The 23,861-nt window shown below is 42.1% G+C and overlaps 1 protein-coding gene across 1 annotated transcript in view; it reads left to right on the plus strand.

Moving 5' to 3' along the window:
• The window catches only part of Sema2a (Semaphorin 2a), a 489,426-nt gene that overhangs the window by 154,788 nt on the left and 310,777 nt on the right, over nucleotides 1-23,861 (plus strand). The window contains exon 2 of the mRNA XM_067153247.2: nucleotides 13,736-13,787. Within this exon, the coding sequence (XP_067009348.1) occupies nucleotides 13,736-13,787 (52 nt within the window). The remainder of the gene's footprint in view (nucleotides 1-13,735; nucleotides 13,788-23,861) is intronic.

Below are 23,861 nucleotides of genomic sequence, written 5' to 3' on the forward strand. Positions count from 1 at the left end.
CTCCAAATTACACTGAAAAGCCTCCTCGAGGCATACAATATACCATTTTCAAAAGAGCCACTCGCTCTCAATTTTAAGCCTCTCCCAGGCCACACCAAACTCCACCTTTAAGCTGTCCTCAAAGGACATATACACAGGGGTAAAATACCCAACCTACTGAGGTCTATTAAATGACAAGAAGGTTAATACATGACCTCTAAAATACAATTTGAGGGGAGGCGAACTTGCACTCCTAATACACTTTGTTTAAGACCAACTTGGCCTTAGGCCGTTAGTGCAAGGGCTAATCCCATACTACAGAGGTGACTTAAGAAAATAACAATTTACATTACATTACGGAAGAATTGGTTGAGAAAATAAGTTCACCTCCAGACAATGTGAGTGGGAGCTCGAGAGGGTTAGCACTCTCTATCCCAGTATGTAGCTTTACAAGAAAATAGGTGAAAAGAGAAGTTACATTTTAGGAAAAGGTTACATAGTGGAACGCTTAGAACCCGCCCCGAAAGTTAAACTGCTGAGCTAGCAAAGAAAGAATTTATTAATCGGCCATTACCTTGTTGCTGACCGCTGCCGAGGAAAGAGGCGCTTCCCGCCTCCTGCTATGTACTTGATACACTGAAAGATGGAACAGAAGTGGCCGAGAGACCCAAAAATCAGCAGTTTAAATACTCTCGCGGAAGTTTCTAGGCGTTAGGGGAATGAAAACACCCTCCCACAAACACTTTATTGGGTAGGACACAGCAACATATTCAAGTTGGGGGAAGATACATCTGATTGGATAGAAATTAATTTAAGAAATTCGGGATTGGTTAGGTTCAACACAAGGGGAAAGAAGGGGTGAATATTGCCAACTTAAACAATGACTGAAAGAAATTTAACAAAGAACAAACTCTTGAAATTAAATTTTCTCCAACAAAATAGTTCTTTGACTCCGCACTAGGTTGCACTATAGTTGATCTTCAGTAGTGTCCTCTAGGAGAGAAAGTTTACACTTCTTACTTCAAGCGAAACAAAAACACATAAAAAAAGACACAGTTCAAAAACTCAAAATTTTCCACGTGGCCACATCTTCTGAGAAGGTAAAGAATTAACAGCGTAGATAAAGTTCAGACTTCCTCCAGCAGAGGAGTTTCACCTGGCGCAATTTTTAAATTAGCGGCGTGGAGGTGTACCGCCCGGTACAGACCTCCCCCCCCAAAAGTTCCTCCAGGGGTGACCCATGAAATCTGTTTGAAACATGGTCCAAGTTATGCTGTGGATATGAAGATTGATTGCAGAAGCATTTATAAGATTTCTTAATTTGGTTTGATTGAGTTTCAAAATTTTGTTGTTGCAGATGAAGTAAAGTCTTTGTATTTGTAGAAGTTGAATTTCTGAAGATAACTTTTTATACTTGAAAGTGAAGGGAAAAAAAAATGTTCAAAGTCCACCAAATATTGCAGTTGAATTCCCAAGTGTAGTCATTACTTATAGTAACTGTTCATGTAGTAGATGGTGATGAAGTGGGATGGCCAGACCGGCCGTTGCGGCTTGCGTCCAAAGGAGGCCGCTCGGACCCCTCAAGTACCCTGAGATACCGCTCGCCCGCACTATGAGGGGAGCAGAGGTGTTGAAGCACGCCGCGCCCGCGGTGAACATATACAGGCTGCGGGCAAGTAGCAGGTCGTGCGCCGCACATCAGCCTTGGCCGGGAGGAGAGCTCCGGCTCGCCGTGCACACGTCGTTCTCGCTGGGGCCGAGGTGGCCCGTCCTCTGCTCCAGTTGCTGCACGGCGCCGCGCGGCTGCGGGGGCACTGAAACATTAAAGCTTGGCGGCAGAATTGTGTTGGACCATCATCTTCTTTGAGGGTACAGGCTTGTGGAGAGGTTGAGGGGCCAGCGGCGTGCGGATATCCATGGCATTTACTCAAATCAAGCCACAGTGTGTATTGAAGCAGGAGACGGGAGCGTGGTAATGGCCGAGGCAAGGACAGAATGGCAGTTTAACGGATCGGGGAAGGTTTTACACGAGGCTTACATATAAGACCAAAATATTATAGAAGGGGCAGAAAGCCTTAAAAAACTCAAAAAAAAATATAACCTTCATATTCCTTTCAAATTATATGAAGCAAGTTGACACAAAATTTACACTGGTTTCACCTGTGACAGGTGAACCCTAAATATCCTCTCGGTGGCTGGATTGCTTACTAACAACGTAACTGGCGTAAGAAAATCGAGAATTATACAAGGCCCATGAAATCTGGGGGCAAGCTTGCCCGCGGGAACAAAATTCTTGACCATCACCTGGTCACCTACCTTCAAAGTGGTGGGTCTCCGTCCACGATCATACTTTTCCCTAACCTTTTCATGAGACACTTTAAGATTGGCTTTAGCCTTCTTCCAAAGATCCTTAATGTTATCCGGATCTATTGTCTCGGGTAGAATGTCATTCAGAGACCAGAGGTTAGAGAGCGGCGAGTTGGGAACAAACTTGAACATCAAAGAAGCTGGAGTAAACTTGTGAGATTCATGAACCGCCGAATTCAAAGCAAAAGCTATCCAATGCAGGGACGTGTCCCACCTGGAATGATCTTCATGATGATAGGCAATAAGTGCGGACCTGAGATTACGGTTAACCCGTTCAGCCAGGGATGGTTGAGGGTAATAAGCAGAAGTAGTTACATGAGAGATGGACAAGTCAAAACAGAATTTACGAAAAAGATTAGATGTAAAAGCCTTAGCATTATCAGATACAATATATTGGCACGGACCAAAAGAAGCAAAAATAGAATTTAAGCAAGAAATTGTAGACTGAGCGGTAGCCAGCTTAGTCGGAAATAACCACGAAAATCTTGTAAAACCATCTACGCATACAAAGATGAACTTGTTGGCATTCCCCTTTGACTGGGGGAAGGGTCCTACATAATCAATATACAGGCGTTCCATGGGGCGCGACGCTTGATGAGAAGACAAAAAGCCTACCTTAGTGGACATGGTGGGTTTACTGAGCAAACAAGATTTACAAGCTTTTACAAGTTCACGAATTTCGCCGTCCATACCTTTCCAGATGAACATTTCACGAATCTTTTCACGGGTTTTAAAGATTCCAAGGTGCCCTCCTAATGGGGTCTCATGATAATACTTGAAGATCATAGGTACAAGAACCGCTGGAACAAAAACTTTCATCAACTTATCATGCCTCGAAGGGCAACATAGAACACCATTCCTCAGGACATAAGGGACAGCATGTTCCCCAGAAGAAAGGGCTTCCATTATCGGAGCCAGCGTCGGATCTTCACGTTGGTATTTCTCGATATCCCTAAAAAGCATGGGAGCATCTGTTAGGATGGCATTAACCTCAGATAGCATGGACTCGGGAGGTGATGAACTGTCGACCTGTTCATGGTTCTCAACGTCGTCTGAAAACATACGGCTGAGTCCATCAGCGACAACATTTTCGGTACCTCTGATATGCCTGACGTCAAATTGGAAAGCAGAAATACGGATGGCCCAACGGGCTATACGACCAGTACGACGCGGCCTACCTAAGACCCAGCTTAAGGCTTGATTATCTGTCTCCAGGTCGAATTTAACATGTTCCAGATAGAGACGGAACTTCTCTAAGGCGAATAAGACTGCCAAACCTTCGAGCTCATAGATGGAATACTTGGCTTCTTGAGCCGACAAAGTCCTAGATGCATAGGCGATGGGGCGCCTCCCTAGTTCAGTCTCTTGAAGAAGGACTGCAGCTACCGCTGACGACGACGTGTCGGTTTGGACGATGAATTTCTTCGAGAAATCAGGCATAGCAAGTACAGGGGCATTACAAAGTGCTAATTTAAGATCTTCAAAAGCGGCTTGTTGAGAAGGTCCCCACTCGAATTTGATGCCTTTCCTACGAAGAAGGTTTAAGGGCGCCGCTCTATTAGCAAAGTTAGGAATGAACTTCCTGAAGAAATTCACCATACCAATGAACCTGGCGATACCTTTAATGTCCTTGGGAGGTTTAAAATCACGGATGGCCTGTGTTCTAGAATGATCGACTGCTACACCATCGGGTGACACAATATGCCCTAGGAATGACATAGAGGGCTTAGCAAAGGCAACCTTGGACAACCTAACAGTTAACCCAGCCTTACGAAGGCGATCGAGAACTTCTCGCAGATGATCTAGATGTTCTTCAAAAGTCTCTGAAAATACGACGACATCATCTAAGTAGTGATATAAGTACTCGAATTTGATGTCGGAGAAGACCCTATCTAGTAGCCTAGTGAGCACAGCTGCCCCCGTGGGGAGCCCGAAAGGCACGCGGTTGTATTCGTATAAATTCCAGTCCGTGGCAAACGCTGTAAGGTGTTTAGACTCTTCGGCAAGGGGAATTTGATTATAGGCCTGATTCAAGTCCAAGATAGTGAAGAACTTGGCCTTACGAAACCATGAAAAACAAGAATGAAGGTCAGGAAGGGGTACAGATTGCAACACCACCTTCCGATTGAGAGCCCTGTAATCAATGACAGGCCTGAAGCCTCCTTGGGGTTTCGGGACTAGAAAAATAGGCGATGAATACGCCGACTTAGAGGGCCTAATAATACCATCCTTCAACATCTGGTCGATAATTTCTTTCAGAGCCTTCATTTTAGGTGAAGATAGCCTATAAGGTGGAAAACGGACAGGAATCGAATCCGTGACCTCAATTTTGTATTCAATAAGGTCAGTAACACCAAGAGTATCAGAGAACACCTCTGGAAATGACTGACATAATTTACGAATACTATCAGCCTGCTCCTCAGGTAGATGTCTAAGGTCTAACAACATCTCATCCTGGGTAGGCGAAATAGATGAACATGACACAGAATTACACTTAAACAAGGGAATTTTACAATTGGACGCAAATTTGAATGTGCACGACTTACTCTGAAGATCGAGCACAAGACCAGTGTGAGAAATAAAGTCCGCTCCCAGTATGATGGGGCAAGACAAGTGCTTAGCCACAAACAATTTAATTTTCCATGTAAATTTAAAAATACGAATTTTGACCAGTACGGAACCTAGAATCTCTAATGGAGATGAATTAGCCGAAACATATTGAATAGGAGATGAGACGTAGTCAGGTAGTTTACAAACAGCTTTCAATTTAGAATACCATTCAGCCGAAATAATCGAACAAACACTGCCTGAATCTAAGAGAGCTGTTATAGGCTCGTTATTTAACTCAATCTTAAGAAAAGGAACAGGTGCGGGGGTATCCGCCGCAATCCTAAGACACTCTTTGGGGCATTCAAAAGATGTATTCGAAGACTTATCGTTCCCTGAATTCTCGACCTTTTTGCCAGGGGCTGAGCCTTGGGAAGCAGAATTAGTTGGCTCAGCCGCAGCCACTAGTCACTTTTGATTGTTGTTGGAAGTTACACCAGAAGTTGAGCAGGAGGGGGTGCTATTCGAATTGGGACAATTCTTTGCGATATGTGAGAAAGCCCCACATTTAAAACAGCCTTGTGATGAACCCGCTCCATTATTTGCCCTACTAGACTTGATCAGAGGACACTTGTTGCGCAGATAGTCAGGCGACCCGCAAGCATAACATTTACGGGGATTGACTGGTCGGCGAGGTGGAGGCCGAGTGTTACTAAAGGAAGGCGGGGGTTCTTTCGCGACACGCAAAGAATCGGCGTATCTAACTCCTTCCGCTGAGACGGCCAATGCTTCAAGTTCAGAGAAGGTTTGCGGACACGCCGCGAAACACAAATATGACCTATAGGGAGGTGAAATTCCCTCTACAATAGCCTGTACAATCTGATCTTCAGGAAAATGAAGGGCAAACACCCTAGTATAAAACTTAATGTCCTGTATGAAATCAGCCATGTTTTCATCCAAGCGCTGTACACGATAATAGTACTTCTGAATAAGGGAGGACCTGGCCCTAGCAGGGATGAAGTTAGCTAGCAAGTGGGCATGGAAATCCTCAATAGATGATTGCTCGGCAATGGCTCTTACGATTTTATCAGAGAGAATACCAATAGCATACGGATAGATAATTTGCAAGATTTGACATGGAGAAAGAGAAAAAACAAGGGCATGATCCTGAAATTCCACTAGAAATCTTAAAAATGAAATTACATCACTGGTGGTATTAACGGAAAACTTAGAGATACCTCTGAGCAACATTGCCAATGGATGAGGCAAGCTGCTAAACCCGGGTGACATAGTAGGTAAAGGTTTCAATGGTAATGAAGTTAATTCAGAACGGATGTTACTCAATGATGCACGACGTTCAGATTCGTTGTCCAATGGGGCAGGGATAGTTTGAGCAGCAACGGTTATTCTATTAACTTCTCCCTTGGGAGGCGCTTCCTCACTACCTGCATTTACTATGGTGGGTTGATCAGATTTGGGAGGAACTTCCCCAGTTAACAATTGAGTGACCTTACTAGATAATTCGGAAATATTTTCCAGGAGCGTACTAGCTTCCTTCCTCTGAACATCATTCAGTTTTAGAGACAACAGATCGTTAACCCTATTCGAAAAATGATATAGCCTACCTTGCACACGCTTAATTTGATTCGGAGACGGATCATTTTCATCAAAAAAACTAACTACAGAAGCTAGCCCAGTAACATTCTCCGTGATCGTGGAAAGAGAATCGTCAATTTCTTTCTCTCCCAAATTGGGGATGGAAATGGGCAAATCAAGGGACTCTCTAAGCTTGTTAGTGTCTATTGCAACCGTGCCTCCAGATTGCACATTTCTGATAGTTAATTCATAGATCAACTCCTCCTTGCGCAAATAGTTAAGAAGGAGAACATCGCGAGGGCCGGGCATGGTGACAGAACAATTTTGAAAAACTCAAAAAATTCCAGCAACTGGGAAAATAGTTAGAGTTCGGAACAAACAATATTTAGCCGTCAAAAGGGGCTAAATTGAGACCCATTCAACCACGCTCTGCTACCACTTGTTACCGTGTTTTGGTGGTAGTTATGCATGAAAGAAGGTGCTGGGTGGTGAATAGGTCTCAAGCTACTAAAGTGAAATTAATTTTAAAATTTAACAAGGTTATATTTTCTTTTCAAAATTAGGTAACAACAAATAGAACAGGTACTTAGTAGCCGAAACACAATTGAAAAATACATTTACATAGGTACCCCATTTGGGGCTTCAAAAGTCAGAAACATAATTCTTGGGCAATCAGCTCAGTTTTACCCCAAACACAATTTTAACAGAGGGGCAGAAAACCCCATTCATACCTAGGAGCCCTTGCTCCAAATTACACTGAAAAGCCTCCTCGAGGCATACAATATACCATTTTCAAAAGAGCCACTCGCTCTCAATTTTAAGCCTCTCCCAGGCCACACCAAACTCCACCTTTAAGCTGTCCTCAAAGGACATATACACAGGGGTAAAATACCCAACCTACTGAGGTCTATTAAATGACAAGAAGGTTAATACATGACCTCTAAAATACAATTTGAGGGGAGGCGAACTTGCACTCCTAATACACTTTGTTTAAGACCAACTTGGCCTTAGGCCGTTAGTGCAAGGGCTAATCCCATACTACAGAGGTGACTTAAGAAAATAACAATTTACATTACATTACGGAAGAATTGGTTGAGAAAATAAGTTCACCTCCAGACAATGTGAGTGGGAGCTCGAGAGGGTTAGCACTCTCTATCCCAGTATGTAGCTTTACAAGAAAATAGGTGAAAAGAGAAGTTACATTTTAGGAAAAGGTTACATAGTGGAACGCTTAGAACCCGCCCCGAAAGTTAAACTGCTGAGCTAGCAAAGAAAGAATTTATTAATCGGCCATTACCTTGTTGCTGACCGCTGCCGAGGAAAGAGGCGCTTCCCGCCTCCTGCTATGTACTTGATACACTGAAAGATGGAACAGAAGTGGCCGAGAGACCCAAAAATCAGCAGTTTAAATACTCTCGCGGAAGTTTCTAGGCGTTAGGGGAATGAAAACACCCTCCCACAAACACTTTATTGGGTAGGACACAGCAACATATTCAAGTTGGGGGAAGATACATCTGATTGGATAGAAATTAATTTAAGAAATTCGGGATTGGTTAGGTTCAACACAAGGGGAAAGAAGGGGTGAATATTGCCAACTTAAACAATGACTGAAAGAAATTTAACAAAGAACAAACTCTTGAAATTAAATTTTCTCCAACAAAATAGTTCTTTGACTCCGCACTAGGTTGCACTATAGTTGATCTTCAGTAGTGTCCTCTAGGAGAGAAAGTTTACACTTCTTACTTCAAGCGAAACAAAAACACATAAAAAAAGACACAGTTCAAAAACTCAAAATTTTCCACGTGGTGACATCTTCTGAGAAGGTAAAGAATTAACAGCGTAGATAAAGTTCAGACTTCCTCCAGCAGAGGAGTTTCACCTGGCGCAATTTTTAAATTAGCGGCGTGGAGGTATACCGCCCGGAACAATCCGCATCCGCATTTCTTTCTTCCACACCCCCACCCACATCCGCGAATGGCTGTCCGCGGATATTGTAGATATTTAACTACACTATATTACTCACAAGGTATTAACATAATACAGTAGGCCTGACACCTGGCACCAGACCCCCTACAGTCACCGGGTTATGAGGGATTTTCTCTTGCAACATCTACCGACGTATTGACCTTTGTTCCTTCCTTCCATTAACTGCGGGCAGGAGCAAGTTAGGCTTAGGTCAGATTTACGGATTTCTAGTCTCAAGGACCTTTATATATCACCATTCTCCCATACCACTGTCAAGGGTCACCTAAACACAAGCAAAAAGAAGAGTATACCGGTGTGAAAATCAATAAACATTATTTCGATGTTATACGCGTTCCCGCCTAACATACGAACTAGCACGGGAAACCTTTCTTATTGAAGAACTGAGGATAAAACTACCACTGCCATCCACAATGAATGTAGAAGCACACCTAGCGGAGAGGCGGAAGAAGAGAGAAGAAATTCCGCTAGAGTTCTACAGCACAGATGCCATGTTGGATCGAAATTGGACGAACGCCAACCAGAAGCTAAGACATGTGATAATAAAACTAGCAGTACACGGGTACCACCATAAAATATGTAAAAAATATGTCTTATCACGACCCAAATGAAAAATGTGAATGTTCACTGTGTGATCAGTTCTGTGACATGTATCACATCACAAGATGTAAAAACAACAACAAATCTCTATGCGATTATAGCAAAGACTAAAATGGCCAATGATCTTTGTAATGCACATTCGTGCGCTTTTCTAATAATAAATAAATTATTTCGATGTTATCAGAAATATTATCCGCACTACCATACAGTGTGCATCCACCAAGACACTAACTTCGCGGATATCCGCGGATATCCCCATCCGTGAAGGGCTCTGCCTGAAAGTATGGCCTACCGTATTGTTACACCCTGCATAGTGGAATAACTGTCAGGCACTATTCATGTGTCAGTACATAGACCACAGTAGTTCTTGCTGTAAACATTGAAAGAGAAACCAAATTGTGGTCTCCAAACAGTATGTGCTTAATCAGAAAATGAACTCATATTTCCTTTTTCATTAGTTGTTACAATCGATATATTGAACCCCACCCATCATGGTGCTACAGCCCCGAGGGGCCTTGGCCTACAAAGTGACCGCTGCTCAGCCTGAAGGCCTGCAGATAACGAGATGTCGTGTAGTCAGCACGACGAATCCTCACGACCGTTATTTCGGGGCCGCCATCTCACCGTCAGAGATAGCTCCTTACTTACAATCACATTGGCTGAGTGGACTTCGAACCAACCCTCAGGTCCAGGTAAAAATCCCTGACTTGGCCGGGAATCGAACCCGGGACCTCCGGGTAAAAGGCAGGCACGCTACCCCTACACCGTGGGGTCGGCTAATATATTGAACCACCCACAGTGTATTCCTGCACACGTTCAACACGCTTAGGATAAGAAGCTGAATTTGTGAATACCTAAATTGAGTTTGTCATTCATTCCAGACAACGCAGAGGCACGTGCGTCCCACTGAGGGCCTTGCCCCACCAAGGCGACTGCTGCCCAGCCAGATCTCCTATAAGTATTAAGGTGTCACATGGTCAGCGTAACGATATTCTCATTGTGAATATTTTGTAACCGCGTCCGCTGCCTCTCGTATGACACTGACACTGTCAATATTTAAAATCCTTAGACTTCCCGGGAATCGCAATCAGGGCCTCTCTGGGAAAGAGACTGACACGCTACCCCTACACCGCGGGATACCATTATTCATTTTGCCAACTAGAAATTACTCATTAATTTCGTGCTTTCAGAATTCATCAATATCAGATTCGATTTACTTCTGGAGAACTGCAGTACATTTTCGTTATTTTTCAAAACTCGTAGAAGATATTAATGAGATGTATTTCTAATGTTTAAATGTATCATGTGGTAGTTGCACAAAATTCACTCACCTATCGAGTCTGGCTACGTTATACGTGTCTACTAATTGTAAAATAAACTTGCATTCGGGAGATAATGGGTTCAAATTCCACCATTGACTGCCTTGAAGATGATATTCCATGTGTCCTCAGTTTCACGTCCGGCACATATCAGGAGTGTACATTCATTAAGGTCACGGCTGCTACCGTTCCAGAACTAGCTCTTTCTTTCCGCCGAAACTTCTTCGTGTTAGTACATACTTAAGGTATAATTAATAAAACAATATTTAGCTAAATTATTCCTGGGGTATATCACTGACACTTCACGTCTATGAGAGCCTTAGAGATGCATAGCTATATGAACATTCTTCCTACATTGAAAATCATTTCATGGGTAGTAGGTGTCATAACAAAATCAACTTCCTTTCGTACACAAGTAAGTGCGCTAGTCCTTGTTTTTGATCAAATATACTTATTCGCTGTTCATTTAGTTCCGGATCTCACTGATTCTTACTGTACATAAACTGCAGACATGTGGAGTCATCTCCTTTTTAGTGAACGGACCTGTTAAGAAAGACGCTGCTATCTTAAAAGCCCCAAGCGAGGTTGAAAGACGTGCGGAAACAATGTGTACACCAAAGATTGTCTCGTTTGATGTGCTTGCCATGCATGTGCGCGTAGTAAGCAAGACGTTAGGACATGTGCGGCAGACTTAAATCTGTAAAAGGCTTGCAACCCTTTGATGTTAGGCCTGCTGGCAGTCTACCTTGCCATGCTTTTAGTGAGGCTTGCCCTTTCACCTTCATCTTCTCGTCCTTTTTTGCTTCCTTTCTTACAGAACTTGATCTTCTTATAATATGATTCCAGACATAGGTAGACTCGAGATTTCAGCTTCAGTGGTTAGCACGCATCATTAAAGGAAATCCCTCCAGTCACTCTGTGTCTTTCTTGTCTTCCTCTGAATATTTCGTGATTATATTTAGAATAACGCACACAAGCTGGCCTAAATACGCTCACGGATATTTACAATAGAAGGTCTTACTGAAGTCTTCAGTAAATGATGATGACGCTGGAGGACATTATTTGTCTCCCCTTAGCAGTGCAAGGGCGTGTATTAAGGTTATGAATCACCATAAGAAACTGAAGTAGTATTATTACCAGTAGGCTATCTGGAGGTTGTAATGCTGTTAGCCATGTTCCAACCATACTGAGCATTCTATATTGACTTTCTTCCATCAACGAAAGTAGAAGACCTCAAAACTCTGAGATGTGTCGATAATGTTGTTTCATCAGATTCTGCAGAACACTAGTGGTCAATGGAATAAGCAATAACACCCATTAACACAATAATAAAACCTTCAACAGAGGCGCTCATTTGGATGCGATCGTACGTGACGAACTCGAAGATCGGCATGGCCCAAGACGCGTTTGCCGACCTCCACTCCTTCCTCCTCTTCCCTGTACATCTCCGCAGCCCTATTAAATGTCGTTTCGTTATATGTCGTATGAAAAGCAATTTTACAAAAGATAGGTGATGGGAAATGATTTTTACTATAGATATATTAATTCTCAGTAATTGAATCAGAATAACTTTGATGGAGATATTAGCGATTTTATTGCTCTCTTTTGTGTTCCACTTTCTCCCCAAATTTAGTTCCTGTTAATACGAGCTACGAAATGAGTTGCTGAGATGCTAATCGCACTCACTCTTAAAGTAAATACCAAGTATCATACAATTCCATGATACTGCAACGTACAAATAGACAAACGATGAATTTAACCCTCACAATGGTTACTATTTGCCCTGTCTGATATAAAAACGATGAGCTTAATATTCCAGAATGAACAGACATCTATGTTATATAGGTAGATAGATAGTTTATAGCGAGCGGAGTGGCCATGCGTGCTAACGCGCTACGGCTCTGCATACTGGAGACGGGTGGGTTTGAATTTCACCGTCGGATGTTCCGATAATATTTTCTGTGGTTTCGCATTTTCACTACCAGGCAGATGCCGGGACACTTACTATTCCAAGGCCACAGTTTATAGCGAGCGGAGTGGCCATGCGTGCTACCGCGCTACGGCTCTGCATACTGGAGACGGGTGGGTTTGAATTTCACCGTCGGATGTTCCGAGAATATTTTCTGTGGTTTCGCATTTTCGCTACCAGGCAGATGCCGGGACACGTACTATTCCAAGGCCACAGTTGATTCTTTAGTCTTCTTTACACACTTTAATTCACCATAATTCATTTCATCTTCGTTAGCTCCTCAAATGAGGTTGGCGTCAGGAAGGACATCCGACCGCAAGAATATGCCATATAGATTCATATCACATCGTAGCAAGAAACGGCATACCGGTACATAGATACATACATCCATAGTCAGACCAGCATATTGAAAACGGCAGTCACACGGCCATGGAGCTTACCAAACTACCTTACATTGTGCCACGAAATGTGGAGATCTTTGCCTTCTGCACCTCCATACACCTTCATGACCTGTGGTTGAGTTGTGTTTCTCCTTTCTTTCTTTCTTTCTTTCTTTCTTTCTTTCTTTCTTTCTTTCTTTCTTTCTTTCACGTGTACTCGCGCGAACCCACACCAATTCCAACACCACAGCTGGCACAGACCATCAGAATTACTTCATACGCATGCGCACTTTAGTACTCGCGGCTCCTTACTGCTTTTTTTTTTTTTTTTTTTTTTTTACAAGTTGCTTTACGTCGCACCGACACAGATAGGTCTTATTGCGACGATAGGATAGGAAAGTGCTAGGAGTGGGAAGGAACCAGCTTAAAGCGCAACCCCAGCATTTGACTTGTGTGAAAATGGGAAACCACGGAAAACCATCTTCAGGGCTGCCGACCGTGGAATTCGAACCCTCTATCTCCCGAATACTGGATACTGGCTGCACTTAAGCGACTGCAGCTATCGAGCCCAGTGCTCCTCACTGCAACCTCTGAAACAAAACAATAGTGATAATATCTTTCTTGAGTGGAACACTGTGAATAGGAAATAACCCCCTCCATGGGACGGTCTAAGGTATTCTTCGTTACATTAACAACGTAAAGTGCTGTTCAGGGTAACGCACTTGAAGATTTTGGGTATCACATTCCGCATACGAAACACAAAATGTACCTTTGCAGTTCACAAACTTTTCTTTTTGAGTCAAGGAGTATGAGTAACAGATCATTTAAAAAACTGGCATTGAATTCCGCTCACCTTTAGTCGTATATCATGTCCTAAGCTTTCCCATAATTGTCGGAACTAATTGTAATTTATGTCATTTATTGTTGCTGTGTGAATTAGCAGTCACCCACGAGATAACTGTTTTTAACATTTGTCTGTTTGTTTTGTGTTACAGGGACAGAGTGTTCCGGCTTAATCTGAGTAATATTAGCCACTCCAATTGCGAGGTAAGTTGTTACGAATTATATTTTTTCGATATAGGTTATGTGAAGATCTATAGAGAGAGATGTTGAGTCTGGTGTGTAATAGTTGTTCAAATATGATGTGTTCGTTCAAACATAATGTCATTCTACCCCCACTGACAACTACATATAATTGTAAATATACATCCTGTGAAAAATAATTCATTTGTTGATTGAACCGGTAAAATACGGAGACGGTAAATAAATCGTTGATGATCTGCATTTAGGGTTGTCGCCCAGGTGGCAGATTCCATATCATATATAGACTCCTGTTATTCTTTAATGATCTCTGAAATGTCCCTCATTTAACATGCCTTAAAGTATTTATGCATATCCTTCAATTGCTCCCTCAAATTCGTATTGCTGCCAATTATGTTTGCTATCCTGTCATCCTTAGCTGACTTTTTTTTTTCTTAAATACATTTTCCTAGTAAATTTCTTCAATCTCTCCTTACTCGCGCAACCGTTCCTAACTCTATTTCTTTCTAATTTGTCTTAATCTCTTTATTTCCCTGTTATAATGCAATGGGTCCTTACAACGTTCAAAAGTGCGTACCTGTTTTCACATTCGACAAAATTTGCTTCAAACCCGTCCCATAGGCTGTTTACATATTTATTTTCCATTTTCTGTTGATAATTGCTTTTTAAATATTTCTCCATGCCTCTCTTATCAACCATCAACCTAATAGTTCTACTTTTACAGCATTACTTTCTATCACATTTATTTTTAACTACTCTAAAACAGCCTCATGATCGCTTAAACCAACTGCCACTTCAGTTTTTCTTTAGAGCTCATCTGGTATTATGCCTAGAATATTTTCCCCTCTTATTTGGTTTCCTCACTTTCTAATTCAGCTGTCCTTCCTATATTAACTTATTCACCATTTGTTGGCCATATTTTCTGTCCCTTATTAGTTAACATTTGGAAAATTCTGATTGGCTCCCCATGTCAAAAATAGGTGTAAATGGCCTCCTGTTGACATGGGATACGGTAGGCAAATTGCTTTCTCTTAATATGAGGGAAAGAACGTGCTTCGTGTTTATAAATATTCCACTTTGACCATATTTCCCGTCCGATTAGGATTGTCAGTGATGTAACAGTTGGCTTACGTGCATAATTATCACAAATTACTGGTATGGTTAGGAATGTGGTTACATGTATCTAAATAGACCTACTTGTCAGCTTAAGTTAGAAAATATTTGCCGTAAAGCATTAAAATATTAAGAAATGGCTTCCTTACTCGCATAGAAATTTAAGACAAGCAAACCCTTACAGAATCAAATCGAGTAATCGTTTCTTGCCGAAGTACAAGTATATTATGTGATACACAATGATTCTATGGCAGATTTGACTATTCGACGGCCTAGCCAAATGGGAGGCAATTTACGTACTTCAACTCTAGTAAAAAGAAAGCAATTATTTACTGATGGTACTTATAAACAGGTAAGCGGGCCACTTAGAGGTGACACCATTCCTTATAATTTACTGCACGTTTGGAACATTCCATACCAATAACTCAAAATGATTTGCACCGTTTGGATCTGTCGGCTTCTATCCCTTGAGACTGAGCGGCGAAATTTTGACAGGGGGACCTGCCACTGTCACTCTCATGCATGTCATCTTACGAATTCTCGCCATTTTGGTTTTCTGTTTAAATATTATTTCGGTGTTCGTTTCCATATTGGAACTAATGTTACTATGTGCATGTTGGTATCCAATCGAGCTCAGGCCTTACAAAGTGAAAACGAATCCCACAGCACGTAAGAAACAATACCACGTAAGTCACCATGTTGGTATTTTTTAATGTATCGGTAACCTTGGCTTATCGGGTTCGATTCATTAAAGTGAGATCTTATACTTTGCAAACTCATTTGAAATAACACTGTTATTGGGCGGTTTCATAAAATCCTGAGAGATTGCGTTGGGAAGAAAGCTCTTCTTGCGTTCTTTCGGTTTGTAAAATCACCAGTTAAATAATAGGGAAATATATGTTCTCCAGAAAAACAGCCTCCTGGAAACCACTTGACCAGAATCTGCAAGTATAATATAGAATAATTAAATAATTCCTAATAATTAAAAAAACTAAAATTTGTTTCCTGATTTAATAAACAAATACGTCGACTACGTGGAACGCTTTCTCATAAAGCTAATAACTAAATTTTCATCTTCTCTGTTAGGGTGCATGCCTTATTGACAGAATTCCTTCTCTCCTGAAAAATTAGTATTATTGTTATTCAATTAATATTGATGATAAATTGTTCTAGTTCAAAATCCAAGGCCCAGGAGATGGTTGTTAACCTGGTATCGAATTAAAATTAAGTTAAGATTTTGCTATTATCGGGCACTGTTTAAATTTCGAGCCGTGCTAACGCTAACTTTCAGTATATTAAACTTGATTAATGATTTTAATTGTACCATGGCAATGTTTTAATAATCACTTAGCTGTGAACTTGCATTCAGAATATAGTGGGTTTGAATCCCACTATCGATAGCCCTGAAGATGGTTTTCTGTGGTTTCCCATTTTCATACCAGGCAAACCTTAATGAAGGCCATGGTCGCTTCCGTCCTGCTCTAGCCTTGTTCTATCCCATGTCGATGTGACGTAAAAAGAAATATTATTTTTTAGATAGATGCTTTCACGGGCCGTTTTATGAGGCATGTGGCTAGTGGCGTGTAGAATCGCCTTGCACCCTGATGACTATTGCATTCCTGTGTTCTGGAAGTGAACAGATGTGTGGACATGATCTTACAGCAGGCTTCTGTATCGTTCGTTGGTTATGGACGTTGTCAGATGTACCAGAGATCACATTTCATCCCATGTGAACAGTCACCATATGATGATCCAACCACCTCTGGCCTGAATTGTATCCTGCTGACAAGAGAATCCGTTGCCTCAAGTGCTTGGTGACGTGCTCGTATCCTGCTATCGGCGTGTACAAACTGGTACGACAACTCGTTCGTCCATGTGACCATTCTGTATGCTTTGAGAGTTCAGTGCTGGTATTCTTGTGCTGTTCGTTAAATATCGGTGCCCGTTGGAACGCTTTCCCCTGCATTTTATTCCGTATCGCGAAAAGGTAATTAACGTGTGAAAAGCCAACTACAGGGATTTGTCACATGTAACTCTTTGACCTGCCATTACTTCTCTTGAAAAAGCGCCATAAAATGCGATTATTTATATAAAATTCCTTAAATACATTGCTAGTATTAATTCTGGTCTGCAACATATTACTCCACACTCCATTACCGAAACATGTACATTATTGATGTTACGTCCCACTGAGTACGGTTTGCGTAGGTGTCGAAGTGCCGGAATTATGCTTCGCAGGATATGTATAACGAACCGCTAAATCTAACTACACGAGGCTGGCGTATTTGAGCACCTTCAAATACCGTCGAGTTAGTCGGTACCGAACCCGCCAACTTGGACTCAGAAGGCCAGTGCTCCTTCACCTGAACCACTTAACCTGGCGGCCATTACAATATCTACTGCTTCTAACAGGGATTAACGCATAACACTGCTTAGGAAAGCCGAATATTCCGCTTAATTCTTTATGCTATCTCTTAACTCGAATATAAAATGTGATATAAAAAGCTGTAGCAGTGTATCAAGATTGTACCATTTTGAAATGCAATTACTGTTAGGCCGCACGAGAAAAGGTGATCTATCATCGTATAACTGCGCATAAACATCAATATCTCTTGCAGGCAAACTGTCCAATAGCTTGAGAGGCAATGTCACCATCAATTAGATCGCTATAATTCCATATTCACATTCGTGTTTTTGTTTTATATATACCTATAGTCTACGCCAAGACACAGACCTATAGCGGTTCTCATGATAATATATTACAGAATAACGATTTTTAAGCGGTGATATGTTGGAAATGTGGCCGTCAGGAGTAGGCCTACTTCAACGTGCAAAAAGATATCGGTTCGGATTTGTCGCCTCTAAATTAGATCAAATGCCAACGTCCTTAGATGAAATATAATCCACAGTCTTGGGAACCAAGAGCTAAACGACTTACGGACTGCACCTCTAAGTGCCGGGCTCAGTGGCTCAGACGGTGGAGGCGCTGGCCTTATGACCTCAACTTGGCAGGTTCGATCCTGGCTCAGTCCGTTGGTATTTGAAGGTGCTAAATTACATCAACCTCGTGACGGTAGATTCGCTGGGACGTAAAAGAACTCCTGCGCGACTAAATTCCGGCACCTCGGCGTCTCCAAAAACTGTAAAAGTAGTTAGTGGGACGTAAAGCAAAGAGAATTATTATTTATTGCACCTCTAAGGTCAGCTTGTAATATTATATGTCATTGATACATAGGTTGCCAGATGGACCTTACACACGGCATTTATAATAATGTTAAGTACAACTTAGTCCGATACTGAGAAACGCAGAAACTAATGCACTACATTATTTACTTCAACAATTATTTATTGAATGGAATGAAACATAGATATACACAAGAAAATTATGTTTCTTCCACACTTCCTATTTTTCCACGTAATCTCCTTCTCGTTCTATGGCCTTCCTCCAGCGAGACACAAGGGCGTGTATGTCCTATTGGTACCACTCTTTGTTCTGTTCACAAAGCCATTTCTTCACTGAGCGAATCATCTCTTCGTCATCCCCCAAATATCTCCCACGAATGGCATTCTTCAGTGGCCCAAACAAGTGACAGTCTGAGGAGTTAGGTCAGGGTAACACGCTGGTTGTAACGTACATCAGTTACGCCATGTTGAACCATTACTGCAAGTACGCTATCTGTCGGAAGAAACGGAAACTTTGTGGGCGTCACAGAAACCAAAAAAGTCTTAGTTTCATTTGAGAAAACCTTAGGGGCTATACATTAAACTGATGACATTTTAAGCAATACCGACCGAAATCTGTAGTTTCCGAAACTTGAACACTCGTTTCTGTTGTACTTTATTCTTCTTTTGTATAGCGCTTAAACAAGTAAAATAATCCAGTTATAATTTGATGTTACTAGATTTATGATCGGTTCTCCTGTTCGTTTCTATACTGCGTTGATGGGGTGAAAGTTCCTCCTGGGGATCACTGTAAGTACGTAGGTATTAATATAAGGAGATATCTTCATTGCGGTAATCACATAAATTCGATTCTAAATAAAGGGTACAGATCTCTGCGCAATATTTATGTGGGTATTTAGAGGTTACAGTAAGGATGTAAATGAGAGAGCATATTAGTCTCTAGTAAGGCCCCAACTAGAGTGTGGTTCTAGTATATGGGACCCTCGCCAGGATTACTTGATTCGAGAACTGGAAAAAAAAATTCAAAGAAGAGCAGTTCGTTTCGTTCTGGGTGATTCCCGACAAAAGGGTACCGTTACAAAAATGTTTCAAAGTTTGGGCTGGAAAGACTTGGGAGAAAGGAGGCGAGCTACTCAACTAAGTGGTTTGTTCCGAGCTGACAGTGGAGAGATGGTGTGAAATGACATTAGTTGATGAATAAGAATGAGGGGTGTTTTTAAAAGTAGGAAATATCACAATATGAAGCTAAAGTTGTAATTCAAGAGGACAACTTGGGGCAAATATTCTTTAAGAGGAAAGAGAGATAGTGATTGGAATAATTTACCATGGGACATGTTCAGTAAATTTCCAAATTCTTTGCAATCATAGGTAAATAACAGATATGGAATCTGCCACCTGGGGGACTACCCCAAATGGTGATTGATCTTCTTGATTCCATAGTTTTAACATTTCGTTCATTCTGTTGTTAAAAACTCTGGTAAACATCCATCGGCGTTCTAGACCTTCTGTGCGGAGTTTCATCTTTCGTTACCAGGAAGGCTTACTGGAGGATTGATAATGGTGTCACAGCCTGGTCAAGTGAACAGAACGTTGAAATTATCGTGTAAGTTGTCGAGGTTTATATCAAAATTTCTACTGACCAGCTATTATTATTATTATTATTATTATTATTATTATTATTATTATTATTATTATTATTATTATTATAACGCCGCTCCGACTCTTGGGACGTGGGAGGTCTTATAGTAACAGTGGAATAGGACAGGCCTAGGGGCAGGGAAGGAAATGAACTCAGCTTATTAACGTACAGCCGCAATTAAAATTAAAATGGGAAACCATGAAAAACCATCTTCAGGGCTGCGTACAGTGGGGTTGGAACCCACCATTTCTCGAATGCAAGCTAATAACTGCACGTCTCAAACCGCGTAGCCAACTCGCTCATTATTATTATTATTATTATTATTATTATTATTATTATTATTAATTAGGCTGAGATTGTGAATAGTGGAAGTCTCTTTTTCTCTTCCACAGGCCCTTATTACACAAATTGCTTTGCTCTGTGTTATACAAATTACCAACGCTACAACGATAAAAAATTCTGATGTATAAACATTAAGGTTGGCAGTGCCGTAAATGATGTCAATTTTGCGCACTATTACAGTACTTAGGGCGCACCACTGGCAGGCCTATGTGGTCCATCCTCTGGTAGCAAAACCCCTCCTTGTAGTTATTGAAACGAAAGAGTTTCGTGTCCTCGCGTGTGTCACTGCGACCAACCATTTGTTGAATGTTCTCTAAAACGTTATGAGGCGCGATGACATTCTCACCATTGATGATAATGTTCGAGCCGACTTCCTGTTCACGGGTTATCGCAGCAAGTGGCGTGAAATTGTCCGCCCTTGGAGAGCAGGTAGTTAGATAAATCAGGGGTTACCGGCCAAGCGAAGTGCTACCGGCGCGTTTGACCGCATTCTATCTTCTCAAATACGAGCGAGACCATGATGATGGTAACGAGGACGAGTTTCGCACCATCTGCTGGTAGTCGAGTGGAAACTGCAATTTAGAGAAGTTACCATATTTTTGCTTTACCGTTCTGTCGCCAACAATCACAATTTGCTGACACCCCTCACGAGCTATGAACGTTGTAACAAGCTACTTTGTGGACCGTAAAATAAATCAGTAGTTTAATATGCAAGCCAGGCCTTTACGGAATCTTCTGTGTTAGCCCATCTGGAAATTATCGTCTCGCTGAATGCTTCTCCACTTGAGATGCGTGTATCTCAGTGAACCGGTTCGTGCCTGTGTGATCGAACTCGAAATAATTTCGTCAGTCAGTAGCTATGCTGGTTTAATTATACGCCAGGCATTGACAGGAAGGCATAACGAGAATTATTTATTGGCAAAAACTACCTTAAGTTCCCGACACTCGACTATTCTTCGTTATGATCAAGTATCCATACGTGCTCTGTGAAGCACATCGAGTCCACAGGCTGAAAGCTAGTCGATTCCTCAAAATATTAACCACCAGGTGTCACAGAAAGCCTGGTCGTCACTGAAGAAGAAAATGAGGACTGACGTATTTCCCCAGAATGTACTATTACATGTCAGTTTGTCAGGCCCTCCCGAAATACACGCACTAACCGACCCTGTGAGTGACATTTTCACATCATTTTTCACAGAGACTGGCTTCAAAGGGAATGGCATTTTCAACATCACTGACACTTCAATGACTTCCATGTTGTCATCAACACACTGGTGTTTTGTAGCAATGATTACACCTACCGTTGTTTACTTTCAGTACAGTTAGCACTAAGCAGTCCGACTCTTTGGCTAAATGGTCAGCGTACTAGCCTTCGGTTCAGAGGGTCGGTTCGATTCCCGGCGGGGTCGGGGATTTTAATCGCTTCTGATTAATTCTTCTGGCTCGGGGACTGGGTGTATGTGTCCGTCCCAACACTCTCCTCATCATATTCAGACAACATACCACACTACCAACCAGCACAGAAACAAGCAATAGTGATTACATCCCTCCATATAGGGTTGGCGTCAAGGAAGGGAATCCGGCCTTAAAACAGGGCCAAATCCACATGTTCGACGCAGTTCGCACCCGCTACCCCACAGGTGTGGGAAAAGCGGTAGGAAAAGAGGAAGAAGACTGATAGGACTAAGCAATTTCTCAGGACGTCCCTTTCTACCCCTGTTCGGCAAAGGCACAACTCCACTTGAAAGCATAGCCTCAAAGTTGCGTATTTCTTTCGGCAAAATTAAATTTCCAGAAAGCCATTCAGAATTCCTTTCTGAGAATCTGTCTAGTGCCAGTGACATTTTGTCCATCGAAGAAACTCGTAACCCTTTCTGTGTCAGCTCCATATAACTTGAAATAGCTTGTATTCTTAAATCACCGGGCTAGTTGGCCGTGCGGTTAGGAGCGCGCAGGTGTGAGCTCGCATCCGGGAGATAGTGGGTTCGAACCGCAATGTCGGCAGTCCTGAAGATGGTTTCACGTGGTTTCCCATTTTCACACCAGGCAAATGCTGGGGCTGTACCTTAATTAAGGCCACGGCTACTTCCTTCCCATTCCTAGGCCTTTCCTGTCCCATCGTCGCCATAAGACCTATCTGTCGGTGCGTCGTAAAGCAACTAGCAAAAAAAAAAGTATTCTTAAATGATGTGTAATACACCGGGTGTCCACAATTAAAGTTATGGTATTCAGCGCGATGCCCACGGATATATCAGAAAATGTAATATTTCCCTATCTCCGCGCTGCTCCGGTACCATACTTGAAAAAGATGCCGTCTGGATAGCCGATGCAGCGCCACTGAAGTAAATCGCTAATTGCAAATAAATAAGCGCAAAAAATTAATACATATTTCAAAATTTCATATGTTCACGCAGTCAAGCAGTATATGTTTTGAGTGCGGTCGTATGAAGTCTTCTTTTTTATAAATTTGAAGTTTACATAGTTGATATAACTTTTTTTAAACTCACTTGCATTGACTGGTATTCGAACCACGGCCGCCTTAGTGTGGAGCCATTCACTGTATCGCTCGGCATCACGTCCCCCGAACTATGCAATTTAGGGTAAGAATGGGAGAAAAGATTGGTGTTACAAGTGTTTAAAGTTGCCTTTACACAGATTTTCGGAGACGTCATTATAGGAAAGGGGAAGCATAAGCTATGGCCTTAAGATACATTTCTAGCATTTGCCTAAAATGGAAGCCATGGAGAACCATCTTTTTGAGTAATAGCCGACTGGCATTGGCGCTGCCTTATGTATTACTAAACCTACCTCTATTCGAATTCCAGCAATGTACATGAATTGCTCAATTATGAAAAGTCGCATTCGGATTGCACTGGAGGTCCCGTTACTATGATCGCGATACTGACAGGCAACCAAAACTTCAGGCTTGTTTTGCTTGCCATTCTGAGTGTTATCGATGGTAGGTCACCAGACTACGAACTGCTGTGTGTGTTGGTACAGCCGCAAGAAATGCATCGCGTAATCAACTCGCTCGGGAATGGAAATTGTGTCGAGCGAGTTGGCCGTGCAGCAAGGGGCGCGCAGCTTTCACCTTGCACTCGGGGCTGTACATTAAGGCCACGGGTGCTCCCTTCCCACTCCCAGCTCTTTCCTTTCCCATCTGTCTGTCTCTTAGGTCATCAGCCCAGAGGCTGTTTGGATCCTCAAATAGCATCACCAAAGGCTATGCAGTTATAGGGAAACCACAAAAACCAATGCCAGTACCAAAATGGGGCGTACTAGGCACGGTGAGGAGTGACGTAGTTTGCCATTGCTTTCCTCACTGGGCCAGACAGTGCTATTGTAGCACAACTAACCCTATGAGCAACACCTTTCTTGACACTCAGACACACTGGTTGTGCTCTGAATGTCATTAATCAGCACCACCCATACCCCAGCAGCTTCCATATTGTCACAGCCATGGATGAGACTGGGACTTCAGTGGAAGCTACACTTTGCTCTGGCCTGTGCCAAGAGATGGATGCAAAAGTACTGTAACCATCAAGAAATGAGAGCAGGCAGACCTCCCCCATAGTCACCATAAGACCTGTCTGTTTCGGTGCGACGTAAAAGCAACTTACTGTACTTTGGAATTGGATGTGAGAGTTTTGAACCTTGTTGACGACACTGTGGTTTCATGAGTTGTAATCATTAATTGTGTGTAGTGAGGGTGAATTATACCAGTGATTCGTCACTTGCGATTAAGCGTCGTGTCATGGAACAAACGTCTGACATTATGAGGCAGGCTGTAGTTTCAGCACGAC

This window comes from Anabrus simplex, chromosome 1, assembly GCF_040414725.1.
Source record: "Anabrus simplex isolate iqAnaSimp1 chromosome 1, ASM4041472v1, whole genome shotgun sequence".
NCBI classification, from domain to species: domain Eukaryota; kingdom Metazoa; phylum Arthropoda; class Insecta; order Orthoptera; family Tettigoniidae; genus Anabrus; species Anabrus simplex.